The following is a 19,819-nucleotide window of genomic DNA, read 5'->3' on the forward strand; positions in this document are numbered from 1 at the left end:
GTTATGGAAAGACGGTATATTACAAACGCCATAATCGTTTAAAGTGTTAAATAACTTCGCCCATTATTTATACTTGTGACAGGTTTTGACAAGTTTTATATACAGGTTCCTTTCTCACATTATAATCTACACTAGTACTCTGGTTCATGAAAATTGACTTATACACATTCTTATTTCTTAGGAAATACACTGTACAAAAAATACAAGCCTATTATCTAAAAGACCTCAAGTATTACTTATTTTGTTCTTTTGAATTCCTCCGAACACTTAAAAAAAATCCCAATGCGTGTCCGCGTTTCATTTGCTTGAGAGATGTTTGGAAAGTCTAATCTCTATTTCTAATGCTGTTATAAGCAATCACATCATCGATCGCCGGATATACATACATATTGAGTTTATGCAGAAAAACGAAAATATTTCTAATTTTTTAACGCAACAAGAGAAATTACTTATCACTTATTCTGTACATCTGACAATTTAAATAAATTCATTTGTATAAAGAAAAAGAATTTTTTTACTGATGAAAATAAGTGACGGATAATTATATGTATAAAAGTGCTTTATAGACGATATGTCTTGATGAAAGATAGGTAACGTGTGTGTATCATTTGTTTGGCAGTTAAAGATATGCAGTCGTCCCCAAATAAACGCGACGCGACAGAAAAAAGTTGTTGAAGTCTGCGTTCGACTGCTTTGTAGATTTATCATGAGGTAGCTCGAGACTAACTGGTCATAAAAAAGTTAAGTAATTACATTAGTGAAATCTGACTTACTGAACGAAATCGATCCCGAATGGGAGATTCTGATTTTTATATATCTCGCCGGAATACAAAAAATTATTGCAGCAAAACAATCGACTCTAAAATGTGATATATCAGGTAAAAAATATGTTGGCGTTATTAAAATATCAATTATAATATAATGTAACAATTTTCAACATACGCCATATGTATGTACATATACTGACAAGGAATGATTCTGAGTTACACTAAAATGTAGCACTCCCATGTCCGTTAGTGTCTGTAATCACGATAGGTATGAATCTACGTACTGCCATCATTAATGATGCATATACTCTCCATCTTGCCTTTCTGAGCGACATACTCCTGGCTATTTACAATTTTAACGGAGATTTCTATTCGTGCCGCCAGGTCGTACGTTCCCGCGCTGAGCAGCACAGCATGTAATTTCATGATATTACTTGTATGCGCTTCAATATCGGAATAAATTGATGAGTGGCCAGCGTACTTGTAGTATGTCGAAGCTTGCGGTGAGTACAGCTGAGACTTAACATTTGGAAGATGAGTTTCGCTGCAAAAGAAAATTGCATATATATATATATATATATACACATGTAAAGAGAAAGTAATATGATAAGAATAGAACAATAAATCGCAATGTTAAGCACGTTAAATAATAATATTTTATATATTATATTAGATGAAAGATGTTTCTAAAGTTCTAGGAATTATCCTCTACATCTTTTTTTATCAACATCACATAGTTAAACTATTTAATACACATTTATCCCAGCGCAAAACTATTTTTTTCGTAGGCAGTCTTCGAAAATTTTTCGAATATTTTTTATCTATCGATTTATAAATCGCACTAGATTTCCAGAACTTTGGAAATATCGCTTGTAAATATTTTATTTCTCTCACCTACTAGTACCTATCGTACTTATTTTAACGTCGACTCGCATCTCCGAGTGATTTTGTAAATACATTATTACGGGGACGATGCACAATCGGCTTTGCCGAAAATCGTGTGTGACTTGCCTTTGATGACTGAGAGAAAAAGAGATTAGACTTTTCAGATATTCCGCTTCCCATATAGGATCCTTAAGAGGAACAGATACTGCATTTGATACGTTTCGGTCCGGACCGAAAATTTTCAAACGAGCGCCATATTCATTACGCTCGGTGCGCGGATCCTTCGGATGTTTATACGTTTTGTTTAAATGCTCGAGTTCGAGATGATGCTGTCCAACCGCCATCCGAGTAATCACACCGCTCTCCGTCACGTTGGCGCACCATTTGACAATCAGTGTAGAATTCAATGCCATGACATCCGATACAGAGTTGCGCTCAGCATTCTGTTGCGATTGAAACTGTTGTGCGTCACTCGCACTTTCATTCACGTCCAGCGGTTGAATATGACGTCTCTGTACAAAATTAATAAACGGATAACTGTTGGTCAACGTCTCGCCGCCTTCGTTGGGAGTTAAGGACACGCTTGAAATAATCGACTCGCCATCAGCCTTCCTCTTTTTCAGCTTCAGCATCAGATGGAACACCTCTTGAGGTTGTACCTTTATGCTTGGCGGCAGAACCGAGGAGTGAAACGCGGACCATACGGCGCTCTGAAGTGATACTTCGGATAAGATAATCTCATTTATAGATGGATCGTGAACCTGATTCGTATTCTTAACAGACATGATTAAATTTAACGTCGGCGAGTCATCCTTGAACAATCTGCTTCTGGCAGCAACCGCGGTAATTTGTATTGAGTCTAACACCGTTAATTGCCAAGTGTGTCGGCACAAACGGTGTTTCAAAGTAGCTTTTGATTCGACGCTTTCGTAATAGAAAAGCAAATCTAATCTGTAAGTGCCTTTTACATGGGGTGCTTGCACCCAAAGTGGCATTTTGTGAGTTTCGCTCACATTCAATATACCATTTTTGGAAACTGGTAATATCACCTTTGTGACTAACTTACTGCTCTTCTTTGCAATTGAATCTGTAAGTTCAAAATATAGCAAAATATTGTTACATTTAATAAGCCATATAATAATAATAATGGCATATTTTAGACAAAAGAGGAATACAAAGATATCTTACCTACGAAAACAAAGTGACAAAATAAAATATACGTCTTAAAGATATATGCTTACCTTCACTTCCGAATTTATCAATTTCTGTGTTTCCTAATGTAAAAAGTTTCGCGTCGGTGGATGCGATGTGTATGTTCGTCAACGGTGCATTACCTACATTCTTTAACGTGACTTCTACCCTTTGTACCTCGCCGCATAGCATTTCTGGCGATAGTTTAGTGAAGAGTATCTATGAAGAGAAATATGAATTTCAAATTTTTGCGTCGCGCGACATAATATCGTTTTTCGTAAAACTATACCTGCATAAATGCCGCCTTCTCTATCACGTTCATTTCCAGCCTATAATCCTTCCCGTACATATTCACACCGGGTTTCTCTTTGATATTTTTTAATTTGGGCGGCGTAATCTCAAATAATCTTTTACCGGCGACAATGGTCGAATTTGAGATTGATGAATCACTTGTCATCTGTACTGGATTGGACAATTTATAACTTATACCTAAGATCTTCAATTCGCCCACTTGTCTGGGCGTAAGAGACAACACGATATTCTGTTTGCATGCTGGTTGCAACAGAATTGTATCTATAATATCTGAAACGACCGGATTTGAATTATCGGTTGTTTTTATTTCATTCGTGATAGTCTCGTTATTGCAAATGAATGACCACAACAGGGTCACGTCTGATAGTGGTAGCGGGACGTGTAACGGATTGTGCAACTCGATGGAATAATGCACAGGTTCGTCTAGAACTGCATTGGGTTTTACGGAGTTATTACTTGTTCTAGAGTACAACGCAATTGTCGGTTTAAATATCATAGGCGGAGAACCCTGCGCCTCGGTTATCAGCAATTCCTCCATTTTCGACCATCTCGCGTCATCCGTCTCTTCAGTATTGAACGTAACGTGACTCGCTGGAATATTGCTTTCGGTTTGTTTGCCTAACGGACCGTACAGTACTTTGATATTGTTGTTATCTAATAACGGCAAAGGTAAAATAGGAAGTACTGTATAACTCGTACCGTTTTCCTGAAACAACTACACCACGGCCCTGGATAAAAACCATCTAAGCTATTGATTCTTTATAATTGTTATTTGTGTGGCTGCGTATTATACTCACGTTACGACTATGTAAAAATTCTCGTAAAAATGCAGCCTGTTGCGGAGCGTGTTGTTTACTTGAAGCATTAAGTAACTTTTCAAACGCCTTTACCGCCTCGGAAACTTGTTTCAGAGATGCAGCCTGCCTGCCGATCGTGAAATGTATATGATCCTCTGCCAAAGACCAGCCCCTTTCATAATATACCTGATATGCCATATGTTTGTTTTTTTATAAAAGAAAACTTCCAACAAAATGCGATGCTTTCACTGGAGACAATGATATGTTCGGGTACGTGTACGGAAATTTGATCTAAAACATTTGATCTAAGACCATTTGCTCCAAAAAAGATTTTATCTAACGGCGAGTTGATCTAAAAGAGATTTGATCTAACGGCGAGTTGATCTAAAGAAGATTCGATCTAATGGTGAGTTGATCTAAGGGTAGTTTCGAATAGTTGTTTTATAAGAAGTCTAGGGAATCTCACTTTATATGAAACATGTATCCTTAGACTAAATTGTTAGATCAAATTTCCATTAGATCAATTTGCCATTAGATCACATCTCCTTTAGATCAACTCGTCATTAGATCAAATGGTCTTAGTGATTTAGATTAAATTTCTGTAAATCGTTCGGGTACCTACCTGATACGCTTGTTGATAACACCTTAAGGAATGCTTTTTTTGGCCAGCTTTCGAGAATCTATGTCCAGCCAGAACCGCGTGGAAGGCATATTTGCGCATCATTTTCGGGCCGATAAAGCAATAAGCAGCTTGCTCGAGCAGTAAGGCCGAACGTAAATCGGAATCCTCGCTGGTCATCCGTATCAACTGCTTCGCGGCTTCTCCATATAATCCCCGACCCTTCAAACACTCGGCACTGAGCAGCGTCGCCCTTGTCGCGAACTGAGGCGTCTTACAACTATTTGCAAAAGTTAATATTGCATCGTCCATGTACTCGATAGTCTTTCTGTTCGTTTCGCCTTGCATAAAAGCGCTTAAAGCAGCCATTTCAAGAGCGCCAGCGTAATACACCCAAGCCTGATCTGCTGCAAAGTCGCGCTTCGCGCTGTGATATGCCTGATAAGCGAGCGAATAGTGACCAAACATGAAACACAGATCGCCCAAGCGTCGTAATTGTAATTCTGGCGATTCTGCTGTGTAACTAAAACATAAACGTACAAATTTTCAGAGTTACTAATCGTGTCACGTTAGTATAATTAATTTCAAGATAAGAATCATGGAAAAAAAAATCCTTTTCTTGTAAAACATAAAGATTAATGAGACATGATTTTCTCTTACATTACAGCATTCGATGGCGCCGAACCTGGCACACCAGGCTTATTTGTACTAAACCACCTTTTCGTAGCGCTAAATAGCGATCTACTGACTCTCTTGTTTGAAATCACGTCGTTCAATAGGCCAATCTGCTTTTCTACATAAGGCAACAAGCTCCGCAAACAAAATTCCGTTATTAATGTCCGTAATCTTTCTAAATCTTGGGTGGAAAGACGAGCACCGTGTTGAGCTACCACATAATTCGGAGAATCCGCCCAGACATTCGTATTCATTGGTGAGTTAGTAATAACGAATTGACCTTTGACATTAGTCGCTGGAATAAAACTTTGTGATTTCTCATTATCTGGACTGAGAGGATGAATTGTAACCGGAACTGCTTCTTGTCCGACTTCAAGATTTGTATTTGCTGACTCGGATATTTCAGAGAGACTAATCGTATCAACTCCGGCAACTAACTCCGTCAAATCTGGAGATGGTAGTGTAATACAGTTGTGTGGCATTAACGGTGTTCCAGCTTGGCTTGTTCTGTACAGGAATTGTTTTTACAGAATATATATTTCCGAAATTACGTTTAAACGATAAGATCAGAGATAAAATAATTTGTTAATATATTTATAGTATAAATAACTTGAAATTATAATTATAAATAATTATAAATTTTTATTTCTAAAAGAACATACTTTTCGGTCTCTGTAGTCAGTTCGCTCGGCATAGCAGACACTCCGCCTGTATCTGCAGGCGTACGAGGGGAACTATTTTGTTCATTATTACCAGCCAATTCCGAATGTTTTATTAAGAACTGACTCCAAGGATCGGGCAAATGCGTATTATCGTCGGAAAGACCAGGCGGTCTCGAATTCATTTGTAACAGAAAGCAATTATTAGCACCATAAATAGTCTTCATCTCTGTAAAAACTGTTTCTGCTCTGAAAAATAGATTTTATATAGATATATACATTTGTTTAGAAAGAAGAACTGATTTATCAATTTAGCACACTTATAAAAAAAAGCTGAATTAATCAATTTTTCTTAAATCCGTTCAAATTTTAAAAAGGAATAACGTACTTACTTATTTCTGTCATCCTGAATAGCATCGTGAACTAAGATGTAATACCTAAGGGCATTATTATTGAACCATTTAGGCAACTTTCCTGGTATACTTTGATGCAATTGCGCTCCCATAGTCTGAATTCGCTCTAATGGATTGTCCTCCGCTGTAGAAACAACTATCATACATGCGAGCAGATGCTTTGTGAATTCGTGATCTGATGGAAACTGGACACTTAAAAACATTTCTCTCCATGCTTCGAACCAAGGAACAGAGACAGGGATATCCAACTCGGTCGCGCCAATGTGAATCGTAGTTGTACGTTCGCATAAAGCAGAACTAACCGCTTCGTTCAACAACTTTTTGGCAAGACTTGGTTCTGGTGGCCGCGCATTAATGTCTTGTATAGAAAGACGAAGATTTCTAATCGCTATAGTATTGCCTTGGGGATCCTTAAAGTGTCCTAAAGATAAACATGCGAACAGACTTATTATATGTAGTTCAGCCACAAAAGACAGACCTATGTGTACAAGGTATACCAAAAGTCAAGCTGCATTAACAATTTATGTAAATTATATTAATATTTATCTATTGTTTTGAGTCAATAATTTTGATTACAAGTTAATTTGAGATGATATCATAAGAGGCAATCTAGAATTCATAAAACTTTGGTAGTTTCAAGATTATCATAGCGAATTCTGTTGGATGCACTAGTGCATACTGGTGACATTAAATCCGTGTACACTAATTTAATCTGTGTAAAAGTGAAGTACAAATATTTTCCAAATGATAAAATACATATTTTATCAAATAACAATAAAGTATATTGAGGAATTTCAATACAAACAAACAAGTAAGATTTTTATAATACTGAAATAAATACAAAATTAAAATAGGATTAATAAAAATCTAATACAACAGTATGTTATATTTAATATATTTAAATATATTTAGTTATATTTAATAATATAATAAATAATTATATGAAAATTTTTGAAGTGTTTCTTGTTTATGATTCAATATGACTGAGATGAGTACTCAGAAACCTTCAGTCAGTATTCATAGTCAGTTCTCACTTCAAGACTATCTTAAGTAATGGCTTAAGTCAATAGATCTGTTCGACTTGCTTACACTTTTTACACTCAGCATCTTCGCTTTCTGTCTTTTCAGCACCAAATATATATCTATCTCATTTTAAGTATAAAAAGTGTAAGCAAGTCGAACAGACCAATTATGACTTTGTGATTAGCTTGTGACATCTTAAGACTGTACTTGGCGAATTCGACTTGCATTATATTGGATTAGTGCACATTAAAGGCTTGCTTGCTTTATATAAAATAGTATCTAAATGAAGTGACATAATATAATTAACTTAGATAATATATATATGAAATAATACATGTATACTATATTCATAACAAATAACATGACAATATCACTATTAAGTATTTAATCATTTAAAATATTTATATATTTTTACATTTCATTTTGCGAATTTCACACAATAGCTTTTAAGTGTGCACTAATCTATAAATATAATGCAATTAACCGAATTCGCTATAACACACACTTATGTCGATTTGTGTTTAATGGCCTTGATGCGCATCAATGTACAAGGAATGAGTTCAACTGAATTCGCTATTAATTAATAAAGCTTCTTAATTAGAGTATATAGAGTCTGAGTTTTGGTACATCCTGTATATATGTAGTTTACAGGTTTACATAATAATGCGTGTGTACATCTTTGGCGAACGGGTGATTTAGATTCTCGGCCACGGTTCTCGGCTTACCTTCGGTGTTCAATTTGCAAAATGGCTGGAGCAATTCGACGAACGACAGATTATTCTTTTGGCATGTGGCGTCGGCAGCGGCCGAGCAGACTACGGCGACCTGCGGGGAGAACGCATTGCCGATGAACTCCCGCGGGGTTAACTTGCACTGTGCCATGATTCTTGTGTGCGGGGCCGCCGTAACATAACCCGAAAGCCGCACCTCCTCACGCACGTAGCAGCGGGCGTAGCGTGTTTACCACCGACTCGCGATCATCCTATATACCACGATCACATCATTTCCAGCTCCTTCGTTATCTCGTGAATCGACGTCGTGATGCTGCCTCGGAATGACAACGCATCCCCGTACACTCGCACCGATAAACATATCCAGAATCCACCACCGCACCGAACTTCACCGAACAGCTGTTTTTTCTCCCTCCATCCCCAGTAATGTCCGCCATGGAGAAGACAATTGAACGAGAATCATGTGGGGTTGAATTTAGAGCAACCAATAAAAATTTAGCTTCAAATTTAGCGTAAGGGTGAAGTCCCATCAGGCATGTTTGCCGCGTATCGCGTAAGCGCATAACCAATCAATAATCAGTAAAACGCGAAACTATAACAGCAGATCGCTTCTGATTGGTTACGCGGTTATGCGATACGCGATAAATACACCGCATGGGACTCCATCCTAAGATATACAGTGCATATGTACAGTTCGCGCAATTACCCCGGATCTACAATAGGTGTTTTAAGCCTTAAGCCGTAAGAAATTGACCAATTATAGTCGAATTCAAGGAGAATAATCGACTATGATTCGTCCATTTCTTATGGCTTTAAGGCTTATAACTCTATTGTAGATCCGGGGTTATGCTTCGGTCTTATGGCCCGTCTACAATACACGTAGTAAGCTTGGTTTAAGATCAATATTACACGCGTCCATTTTTTGTCGTACGACAAATTTTTCAAGCCTGTCGATTGACTATAGGACAAAGAGGTTTGAGATTCTCTCTGTCTTGCAGCCAATTAACACGCTTGAAAAATTTATCATACAACAAAAGAACGGACACATGTAATATTGGCCTAAAAAGTAAGAATAAGGAATTGACCAATCACAGTCGATTATTCTTTTCACAATCGACCGTGGTCAATTTTTTACTCTTCTTAAATCAAGATTACTTCGCATATTGTAGACGACGCATTAACCCTAAAATCCTAAAATTCAGTCTTAATTGGTCTTAACTGAAATCTGTATTCTATTGGCTGAATTTTAGGATTTTAGAGCTAAGACCAAAGCATAAACCAGGCAATAACCTAAATTTAATCTATCGCAGATCATAGATAGGACCATATTGCTTTTTGTATTTGTAGCAATTCTCTAATTAATACTGCGTATCCAATAAACTAATCGGCCAATTTTTGTTAGAGTGATCCTAAACTCGATTAAGAGTTGGTTTATAATAGGCCATAATCTGTTAACTTTTTCTGCAATCCGTAAGAATTGACTAATCAGAGTCGAATGAGAGGAGAATAATCGACTATGATTGGTCAATTCTTATAGATACGGAAAAAGTTAACAGATTACGGCCTATTATAAACCAACTTTATTGGGTGCCATGTAAACGTAGTTTATAGATCTGTTCTTTTTCGAAAAATTCTGAACTAGTTCTGAACTAGTGTAATAAGTTAAAATGAAACAAGTTTAGTTACCTCACTCTAACTTACCAGTTTAGAATTTAGGGTGGTAAAAGAATAGACCTTATAGCATAGCTGAGCGTATCCATAGTGTAATGGGTGCATTCAGAAGCGCTCAATGAGCGTCGCTTCTGAATGCACTCAATAAAGAAGAGGTGTACTGTTGCACAAGAAGATGATTAACCAATGAGGATGGTGGAACAAGTGACCGGCCATATTAATATATCAGCCAATTAGCGTTTTTTCTGAGATACTCAAAATGTGGTATAATTTAAATAAGGAAATGTGACAATTAATGGCCGGTATTCATAGTCAGATCTTATGCCTGGTTTATGCTTCGGTTTTAACTCTAAAATCCTAAAATTCAGCCAATGGAATACAGATTTCCGTTAGGACCAATTAAGACTGATAACCCTATTGGCTGAATTTTAAGATTTTAGGGTTAAGACCGAAGCATAAACCAAGCATTATATTCAAGATCGTCTTAAGTTCAGCCTTGGTCACGAACCAATAAGAGGGCCGCACTAGCGTCTTAAGACGTTACTTAATGCGGTGTCTACAATAGAAGTCGTAGCGGTCGTAGGGTCTTAAGTCGTAGAAAATTGACCAATCACAGCTGATTATTCTTTTCATATTCGACTGTGATTTGTCAATTTTCTACGACTTAAAACTCTACAACTGCTACGACTTCTATTGTAGACTCCGCATAAGACTACTTGAAAAATAAAAATCGACTATGAATACTGGCCAATGACTTTATTTTGTTGAGCACTACTATTGTGACTTTTTATTATTAATTATTATTAATAATAATTTAATAATAATTATTATAAATCCCTTTTAGTTAATAATAATATTATTAAATTATTTATATATATGTGAAAACGGTAAAGATAAATAAATAAAATGCTTTATCAGAATTTATTAGAAAAAAAACGAAAAAAACTTTATTTTTTTACTTTCGCATTTTCACTGCAGTTTTTACACCCCTTAACGCTACATGCCACAGTTTTTTTTTACAAAAACATATTACAAGTAATACGTCAGTCTCTTTGTTTTCTTTGCTATGATTGTTTTCTTTTCCAATATGGAAGGCGACTTGTTCCAACGCCATATATGCGCAGAACGAGTCAAAATTTGGTGTATCTCACGAACACACCTTCTTCTTTATTATGCTGGATTTACACTGCATCCGATTTTCGTCGTACGCCGCTCTGCAACCAATCAGAAAACGGGATTCCGATGAATTTTGCTTCGTATTATCGGAATCCTGTTTTCTGATTAGATGCAGAGCGTTGTATGACGAAAATCGGATGCAGTGTGAATCCAGCATTACACCATGAGCGTATCCCTGAACTGGGAGCTTATTACGGTTTTTGTGACGAAGTGAAAATTATAAAAATGATCAAATTCACTAGAAGTTAACCAATGAAGTTATAAATATTTTAGTAAATTCAATCACTTTTGTAATTTTCACTTCGTCACAAAGAACCGTAATAAGCCCCCTGTTCCTGAATCCTGAACGCACCTGTGTAAATGAGAGAGAGAGAGAGAGAGAGAGAGAGAGAGAGTGGTGAAAGTCTCCCTTCTCTTATCTCGTAGAAAAAATCAATAATGTTCTCTATTGCGTGACGTCACATGATGTAAACGCATGGATAGGTCTCGCGATACTTGTTGATTTTATCCGGCAAGTATTATTTTACAAAAGTTGCACCAGGGGTAAGTACGTGCGATACACGGCTTGTTCCGTTTATTGAAAGCTCCCCTTACATCGTGTTACGATAACAATTATTGCCGATAAGTGTTAAATACTGATGAGTATTGATTACTTCTAAAACACGTAGATATGACGTTGCATTTATACGTAATCCACTCGTATGGAATTTAACATGAAAATTATTTTATTTTGTTATTATTTTATAAATACAGCCTCAATCGATATCGTTTAAATGTGTAATTATTAACATTCTTACAGACGGCGATTCGTATGTTTTCATTTTTTTTGGTAAATTGGTATGTGTAAAAACCGTAGATATCTTCTACCATCTGTTTGTCTTCTGTTTTTTGCTTCACCTGTTGCTCCTAGATTAGTGTCTATATAAAAAAAACTCATCGTTATTATTTGGATTTTATACATAAAATGCAAGTGTCGAATTATCCATATGAATATGTAAGATGTGTAGGTATGTTTACAATTACAACAATCAAAAGTTTGATAAAATTGCTATGTTGACAAAAAAGTGACATAAATACAAAATTAGCATTTTTGAGATAATGAAATCAACTATGAAAGCTAATTTTTGTTTGTAGAAAAACAACACATTTGTTGTTCATTTATTTATATAAAAAAGTTTCACAATTTAATATAAGAGATGCAAATTATACTATGGCTGAAGTGTATGAATTTTGAAAACTCATGACATAGTTCTAAAAATTTTTAATACCATAATTGAAAATATAACATGGGAAGAAAGTGAAATTATGAAACTTATATATTTATTATCCTAATTAAACATTGGTCTAATTCCGAATTTAAAAAATGCTCTACTGAAAAATTTCTAATTTTGAAATATATCATGTTTCTATCGACACAGCAAGTTACATAGCTTTATATAATGTAAAACATTTATAGAATAAACTTAACATATGTTTGCCTCTACATTGTAAGATTCATTTCATATATCATTTTACATATTATATTTATTAATATTCATCAATATTTATTAATCAATATTTGTTATATTTATTAACACTTATCGATATTTTTGTCATATGATGAGACATAAAACATTTTTAGACATGGAGCAAATAAGAGAATCACCCCAAATGCAATCTCACTCTTTGGAAGGTTTTATTCCCCTTCTCAGTCTTACTGAGGGATGTGGTGCTCTTCTTATAATCTTGATGGCTGTATGGACAGGACATTATAGAAACGGTTTCTCATGGAGATCTAATCCGAAACTCGAATTTAACTGGCATCCTTTATTAATGACTATAGGGCTCGTATTTTTATATGCCAATGGTACAATATAAAAGTAAAAAGCATCCTGCATCACACATATGCTCGTATACGTATGATTTATGAATCTGTTTTCTACTTGTAGCCATGCTTCTCTATAGGACGCAAAGAAATGTTCGCAAGCTGCGACTAAAGTTAACTCATGCAACAATGATGTTATCTATTTTATTGTTTGTGACAATCGCTTTAATAGCTGTCTTCGACAGTCACAATCTTGCTCGGCCTCCTATACCGAATCTGTATTCCCTACATAGTTGGGTTGGATTGACTACCATAATATTATTCTGCTGTCAGGTAAATCTATGAAACTTATCTGACAATCTTGCATTCATAGATATATGTGTCAATGTATCTTTGTTTACAGTGGTTCGCTGGATATGTTTTCTTCCTTTATCCCGGGTTAAAAATTCCATTACGGGCTTCTTATATGCCATTACATGTATTTTTTGGCATTGCAGGCTTCGTGAGCGCAATTTTTACGTGCTTGTTGGGACTCAACGAGAAAGCGCTCTTTGAATTACAGTTAGTAGTGGTAGACTGTTCGTAAACATGATGAGTAATAAAAAAATACATTTTTTATTTGAAATTTCAGAGATAAATATTCAGCTTTCGAGAGCGAAGGAATACTGATAAACTTTATAGGATTGCTGCTCGTATTGTTTGGAGGCTTATCTGTATATTTAGTAACGCAGGAACGTTATCGGCGTTTGTCGAGATCTGAGGATGAAATCCTGTTAGGGGGCTAATATACGAATTATGTGATGTGTTGCCAGATATGTTCCTTAATATAATTAACCGGATGGTTGTTATTGCAAACTTAATAAGTATTTACTTAACAAGTATTTACTACAAGTTCCTTGTGTGAGTTTTATGTTAACTTTATAAATAAGGTTGACCCAATTGATTGAAGCACATACACAAAAAAGAAACAATGACCACGTTTATGTTGGACAAAACTGCTAGCTTTTTTACTAAGCAATTAAACGTGATTGATTGGACTGTTGAGAAAAATTCTTAATGTTTTTAAGAATTTTTCAGATTTTAAAGAAATATATAAAGATCGGTCCAAAGTGTTCAACTAAAATCTCATCACTTTTTAAAAATATTAAAAAAAAATATTTCAATTTATATAAAAAATCTGAAAAAATTTTCTAAAGTTACAAAATTAATATGAAAATTTTGAAATTATATAAAAATTCTGAAAAATTCTGAAGAATTCTAAGAAAAAGTTTCATCACAAAATCAATTGTGTACAATTGCTTAGTAAGCAAGCTAGCTCCCTGGTTTCAACACGACCAATATTTTATCATATCTTTTTGTATTCTAGTCTAAGTACAGCTTCTTATTGACTTTTTGATATTATCTTAATAGATGAAAAATATATATATATTTATAAGTTGATATTTATATATTAATTCAGAAGTAATCATTTTTCTGGAAACTATGGTGCTATTACACAATATATATGTAATATATAATTGTTACACACAATGAAAATGTATATTTTATGGCTTATATTTTTGAATAATTTAATTAACAGTTGATTGAAATGTAATATATACACATATACATGTATAAATATGTAATATCAATATATGAGATCTCATCATAAAAGTAATTTTAATTTATGGAAACGATCGTTTTCTAAAAGACAACAAAGCTCATACAGAAAGTGAATCAATTTATTAATGTAAATATGATTAATATAAATCCAAAATGTTCAAAAAGCCAGTCACGCTTTATTTTATCTTATCAAATTATTTCCTAAAAAACATTAAAACAGAGATACAAAATATCTCTTTTGTTTTTTTTATTCCTGCACTAGATTACACTAGAATTTCCTTTCTCACTTTCGCTAAATATCAAATATAAATCTATAGGATCTATTTCACTTTAAGGACGGAATCCATAGACGTTGCTCAAGATTCGAAATGGTCTTAAACTAATGCATGAACCAATCAGAGAGCCGTATTAGCATCTTAAGACATTGCTTGAGATTAAGAACGGACTATGGATCCCAGCCTAAGTTCTAAAGTACATTAGTTCAAGTATAGAAACAAATGGCTCCGTTTGTTTCTTTTTCTAAATCGCAATCTTATTCAAAAAGCGTGACCGAAAACCGGAATCGTGATCTCTTTAAAAATTAACATTCTCTCTCTCTTACAATAAATAATGTTCCTGTAAAAATTAATGTTTCTATTGTTACAGGAACTTTATCAAAAATTCACTCACACCGCCCCCAGATATTTTCGCCCTCTGGCTCTGCATTTCCGAACCAATCGACAGCGGTAACGAAAACAAAAAAAAAAAAAGAAAAATAACATTTCGCGCCGTCGTACCGTGCGGTGTACGCGCGCATATATCGTCGTGGCCTATTTAATTCGTGACGGAACACACCCATTCCGCGCTTATGCAATTGTAAACTGATTGTAAACATCGTCGTGCAACCATCGCCGACGTATTCTCGCATCTCCGCGACGCGTGTATCACGTGTGTGGGTACACGCGACGTCGCGTTTCTGACTAGCTTCACGGCATTATAAGTGTCCCTCAGCCATCGGAATCTTTAGATAAGGATTGCCGCGCGAGCTGACAACTGCGGCACTCGGTCCTCGAAGATTCTCTTCGTTCTTTCTTCTTTTCTCGCGCGGAAAGTAATTCGGTGTGAACGTTCGATAGTGCGATAAAAATAATAAATCATTCAATGGTTAACCAAATACCTGTGCCGCAGGCCAAGTATGAATTACTAACCAACATACGACAGTGAGTATCGAAAGCCTCTGCGAAATGAAAGCGCTCGGAAGGCGAACGCTTCGCCCTTCGGAGCTGCTTTTATAATCATTTTATAATTAATACATGCGGGAGAAGGGGGAGGGGATAAGTACGCGAAAGAGGGACGGAGAGAGATAAAGGAAATTTGTATCGATTTCTCGAGCTACGACAAACAGTATACGTACGTCATCGCTGGCTTTTGAACTTCCCCGCTTCTCGACGCGAAAGGTGCTTGTCGTTATTTGTATAAACGCGAGTAGACTGACAGGTTTTCCGTATCTGATTGTCTTATATGTAGATTGAATACAATCTGGCCTGAAATAAAGACTGCTTTCAGACCACGCTGGAGAACGCAGGTCGTTTGCCTCACTTTATCATTCCTGATTGTCGGGGTGCTGTTTATCACGCGCGCTTGGTTCGGCATACTTATATTAAAATCTCCGAGGACCACCAGATTCATCGAGGAACACATTGACGATGCCAAGATTGCTACGTGGCTACGTCGGGCTCGGATGTACGCCGAGTCGACGAAGGAGAATCAGAATGCGGACAGGAACACAAGTGTCAGCGCATCGGAGCAACACCGCTACGATACAACCGGGTGAGACTCTCCGAGCCGATATGATTTGTTTTATCCATTTTAGATTTACACATATCTAGTAAACAGAATATTAACATTGTGCTAGCAGTTTATCATTCAGAATACTACATCATATTGGCATCAATTGTATCTGTGTTGAAATTATGTTTTGCAATCAGTTTGTCGACATAGGATATGATCCACTTGATGCTGCAAATGCTTTAAAGCATTCTTTAATTCGTCACTTCGTAAAATTCTTTTGATAAGTCAACGTAGCATTTGCAGCATTAATTGGTTTTATATCCCTAATCTGACAGCAGAAATTATTAAGGATGTTTTTATCTGTATACTAATAAATACCCTAAGTTTTTTTTGTCATTATTTTACATTTCCGAGAAATATTCCCCATGAGGAGTCAGGCTACTTAAAATCAGAACAGAGCTGATTGGTTGGCCCTACTATTTCATCTTTCCAATTCCGTTTTCTGATTCCATTTTCCGTGTCCATGGAATGGCACCCTCTCAAATACATATATATAACATCCAACTATGAAATCAGTTTTAATTTTTTTATATGACTACTTTAAATATGCAAATGATTTATATAAAATTCCATTATGATGCAGAGATTAATTGTTCTAATGGAAATAAATAAATAAATAAACAAAGTTTATTTATTTCCATTAGAGCAATTTCCATTAGGTAAAAACTATTACTTTTTATTGAAATAACTTTTTATCCAAGTCTTAAACCGCCGCTGAATTTTTACTTTTAAATGCGATCTAGAATAATCTGTAATTTTTTCATTATTTTAAAATTTTGTGTAAAACATTCATATATGTAATACTCCTATATTGCTAACGCCAATTAATAGCTGGCGAAAATACCACGGTGCAGACGAATGTCTACCTCTTACATAGTGTACAGCGCACATGCGCACCACACTCGAGTACACTGTGGAAGTGAGAGATTCGATATTCTCTATCTCGCTATCTTTGTATACTCCCCACTCCCAAAACGAGGTTGCATTAGCAATATAGGAGTATTACATATATGAATACATTTTTAATGATTCCACTGAGTTTTTCATAAATAATTTTAAATTCTCTTAAAACACTTACACAAAAAATTGAGGTTTTTGTTAATATTTTTTAAATTCTAGTATTACAGCAATAGAAAATAACGAATAAAGGAAATAAACTATACCGCGTCCCACGGAGAGAACTACCACGATCCACACATTTTATGATCAAATTGGAGAACTCGAGCGCGTTATTTACTTCCGTATGCGTTATTGTCATATCTCCTTGGCTAACCCAAGAGTACAATAATAATGCATGCGGAATTAAATAATGCGCTCGAGTCCTCCAATCTGATAACAATGTGTTACATAAAAATGTGTTATATGAAGATGTGTTTAATAAACATAAAATGTTTTAAATACAACTTTTGCATATATAGTTTATTTAAAGTATAATATTAACATTTATAAAAATGGGTAAGATACATCCTTAAATATACCTAAAAATTTAAATGGAATATATAATATATATATATATATATCAAAAAATCTAGCATTTTGTTGATTAAAATTTGTAACAAATCATGTACAATCCGATTTTTACATATTTAACTATCCAGCAATCTGAGTCTATGTTATTTGAAATCTATTCTATGTTTAGCCAGGTCCTCGTGTGCTACTATACAATACCGGGGGACCTGAACACGTCGTGGGAGCTCAGTCCGTCGCACATTGACCCTCATATTTGTACGCATATTATCGTGGGTTTTGCGGGCGTGGTGAACAATACGCTCGACATAGGCAACGATGCGCCGATTTATGAGCGAGTAGTTGCTTTAAAGAATCTTGAACCTAATTTGAAGGTCATGATCAGTGCCGGCGGAAATAATGAGCTCCATAATGGTTTCTCCGAGATGGTAAAAAATCACGCGAATAGAAAAAAGTATGTCCACCATGCTGCTTTTCATTCCTATAATACATATCCTAGATATTCAAATATTATAAACATGTCCCTATGTTCAGGTTTATCCAGTCAGTATTAAACATTATCAAAATCTTCCATTTGGATGGTTTTGACGTTGATTGGGAGTTTCCAGCCTGGTTAGGGGCGGACGAGCGTGAAAAAATACACTTTGCGCAATTATTACAAGAATTACGAAAAGAATTTGATCGTAGTGGACAAAAATTGATTTTAACAGTAGCAGTTGCAGCGCCACAGGCCATTGTGGACCAGAGTTACAGTATTCCTGAAATGGCAGAGTATGTACTGTATTACAAGAATATGATAATTATGGAATATCATAAAATAATACAAATTGTGTCATATTTTTCAGGCACATTGACTTTATAAATCTCATGTCATATGATTATCATTTTTACGTTTGGTACTTCCCGGTAACAGATCTGAATGCCCCACTCTTAAATGTGAATTTCTCTGCTCAATACTGGGTAGCGAAGGGAATGCCACGGGAGAAGATTGTTATTGGTATACCGGCTTATGGTCACACATACAAACTGGACAATCCATTGAATCATGATTTACAAGCGCCGACTAGCGGATTCGGAAAGCTTGGTGTAAAAGGCTTCGTGTCTTATCCTACGATTTGTCAATTTTTAAAATCCGGAGCTGAGAGCGTTTTTAATAAAGAAAGTCGTGTGCCATATGCGTTCAAAGACAGGGAATGGATATCTTACGACAATGAGGAGAGCGTTTCTTACAAGGTAATGCGTTTTACATTGCTAACACAAAATCAAGCATCTAGCAGATTTATAAAATCTGTCTGTAATGTGTGATGTAATATGTAATGATATAAGCTCAATTGAAACATTTACATTGCAGAGTATGTGGATTCGTACTAATGGTTTCAAGGGAGCCATGCTTTTATCTTTAAACGTTGATGATTGGAACGGCACTTGTTATGGTACAAATGAGACATTTCCTTTGACACGTACCATCTCGAAAGTATTATTTAAGGAGTCAGACAAGTAATAAAATAGGAATACTTTAAATACGTGCAATCAATGAATTCAATTATTATTATAAAGCTTAAAACATTTTACATTAAAATGATTCATTCCATCGCATTCCTATTTAATGTTACTGATGTACACTCTACCTCAGTTGCTCAAAGATTCTTTTATATAACTAAGTTGCTAAAATATTTGAAGCACAGTATTATATGCTGTAATAGAGCATAGCACTTGTACCTGGTTGAGTCGAATAAAAAATATACGCGCGTTAAATTGTATATTACATAAAGATACACGTTTCCTACATAATATTATTTATATATGCTTCACAAGCAAATGGCATCCGCGAAATAATTCTAAGACATTCTCTATTAAATAATTTTAAAAGGAGATACTGTAACAGCAATGATGAAAAATATAACTGTTTCGAAAATGCTACACATCCATAATAAATAAGCGTACAAAAGTCGTCCGTTTCAGAGTAAGACTTTAAATTCGCAAATAATCAATTTTATTTTTTTAAGTACTGCGTATATAAATAAGATAATTATTGTTATAATTATTCAAACCATGTTAACTGATCTCGTTATACCAATGTCATAAAGTATGAAATATATGAAACTGTTTTACCCGAAATTTAAGAATTGCATTGCCAATTTTTATTTCTTTATAATAATACATACATTCCTTTATATGAATATTTACATTGATAATT

General features: G+C 35.2%; 3 protein-coding genes across 7 annotated transcripts; 2 read left to right on the forward strand and 1 right to left on the reverse strand.

Moving 5' to 3' along the window:
• Positions 1–525: 525 nt before the first annotated feature.
• On the reverse strand, positions 526–8,478 carry l(3)76BDm (trafficking protein particle complex subunit 8 homolog l(3)76BDm). Of its 2 annotated transcripts, none has more exons than XM_018447931.1 (10): positions 8,067–8,478; positions 6,298–6,739; positions 5,909–6,154; positions 5,232–5,753; positions 4,575–5,094; positions 3,953–4,138; positions 3,133–3,861; positions 2,894–3,062; positions 1,662–2,739; positions 526–1,311 (listed from the first exon to the last, which is right to left on the reverse strand). In XM_018447931.1, exons 1-10 carry the CDS (start codon positions 8,221–8,223, stop codon positions 1,044–1,046), a joined length of 4,317 nt encoding a protein of 1,438 aa, XP_018303433.1. In that variant the 5' UTR covers positions 8,224–8,478; the 3' UTR covers positions 526–1,043. The 2 variants fall into 2 exon arrangements, with proteins under 2 accessions (XP_018303433.1, XP_018303432.1); XM_018447930.1 differs by having other exon boundaries at positions 3,133–3,870.
• Positions 8,479–11,322: 2,844 nt separating this feature from the next.
• LOC108722699 (cytochrome b561) lies at positions 11,323–13,823 on the forward strand. 4 transcript variants are annotated; one of them, XM_018447939.1, is made up of 5 exons: positions 11,323–11,462; positions 12,541–12,765; positions 12,848–13,056; positions 13,127–13,284; positions 13,355–13,823. In XM_018447939.1, the coding sequence occupies exons 2-5, from the start codon at positions 12,543–12,545 to the stop codon at positions 13,506–13,508; spliced, it is 744 nt and encodes a 247-aa protein (XP_018303441.1). In that variant the 5' UTR covers positions 11,323–11,462; positions 12,541–12,542; the 3' UTR covers positions 13,509–13,823. The 4 variants fall into 4 exon arrangements, with proteins under 4 accessions (XP_018303441.1, XP_018303442.1, XP_018303438.1 ...); XM_018447940.1 differs by having other exon boundaries at positions 11,323–11,430; XM_018447936.1 differs by lacking the exon at positions 11,323–11,462 and adding an exon at positions 11,767–11,926.
• A 1,039-nt stretch (positions 13,824–14,862) lies between these two features.
• On the forward strand, positions 14,863–19,731 carry LOC108722698 (chitinase-3-like protein 1). Its single transcript, XM_018447935.1, has 6 exons — positions 14,863–15,524; positions 15,871–16,134; positions 17,795–18,076; positions 18,157–18,393; positions 18,468–18,855; positions 18,974–19,731. The coding sequence occupies exons 1-6, from the start codon at positions 15,466–15,468 to the stop codon at positions 19,121–19,123; spliced, it is 1,380 nt and encodes a 459-aa protein (XP_018303437.1). The 5' UTR covers positions 14,863–15,465; the 3' UTR covers positions 19,124–19,731.
• Positions 19,732–19,819: the final 88 nt, after the last annotated feature.

The sequence above is a fragment of the Mycetomoellerius zeteki genome, unplaced genomic scaffold (genome assembly GCF_001594055.1).
Source record: "Mycetomoellerius zeteki isolate Tzet28-1 unplaced genomic scaffold, Tzet1.0 scaffold212, whole genome shotgun sequence".
NCBI classification, from domain to species: domain Eukaryota; kingdom Metazoa; phylum Arthropoda; class Insecta; order Hymenoptera; family Formicidae; genus Mycetomoellerius; species Mycetomoellerius zeteki.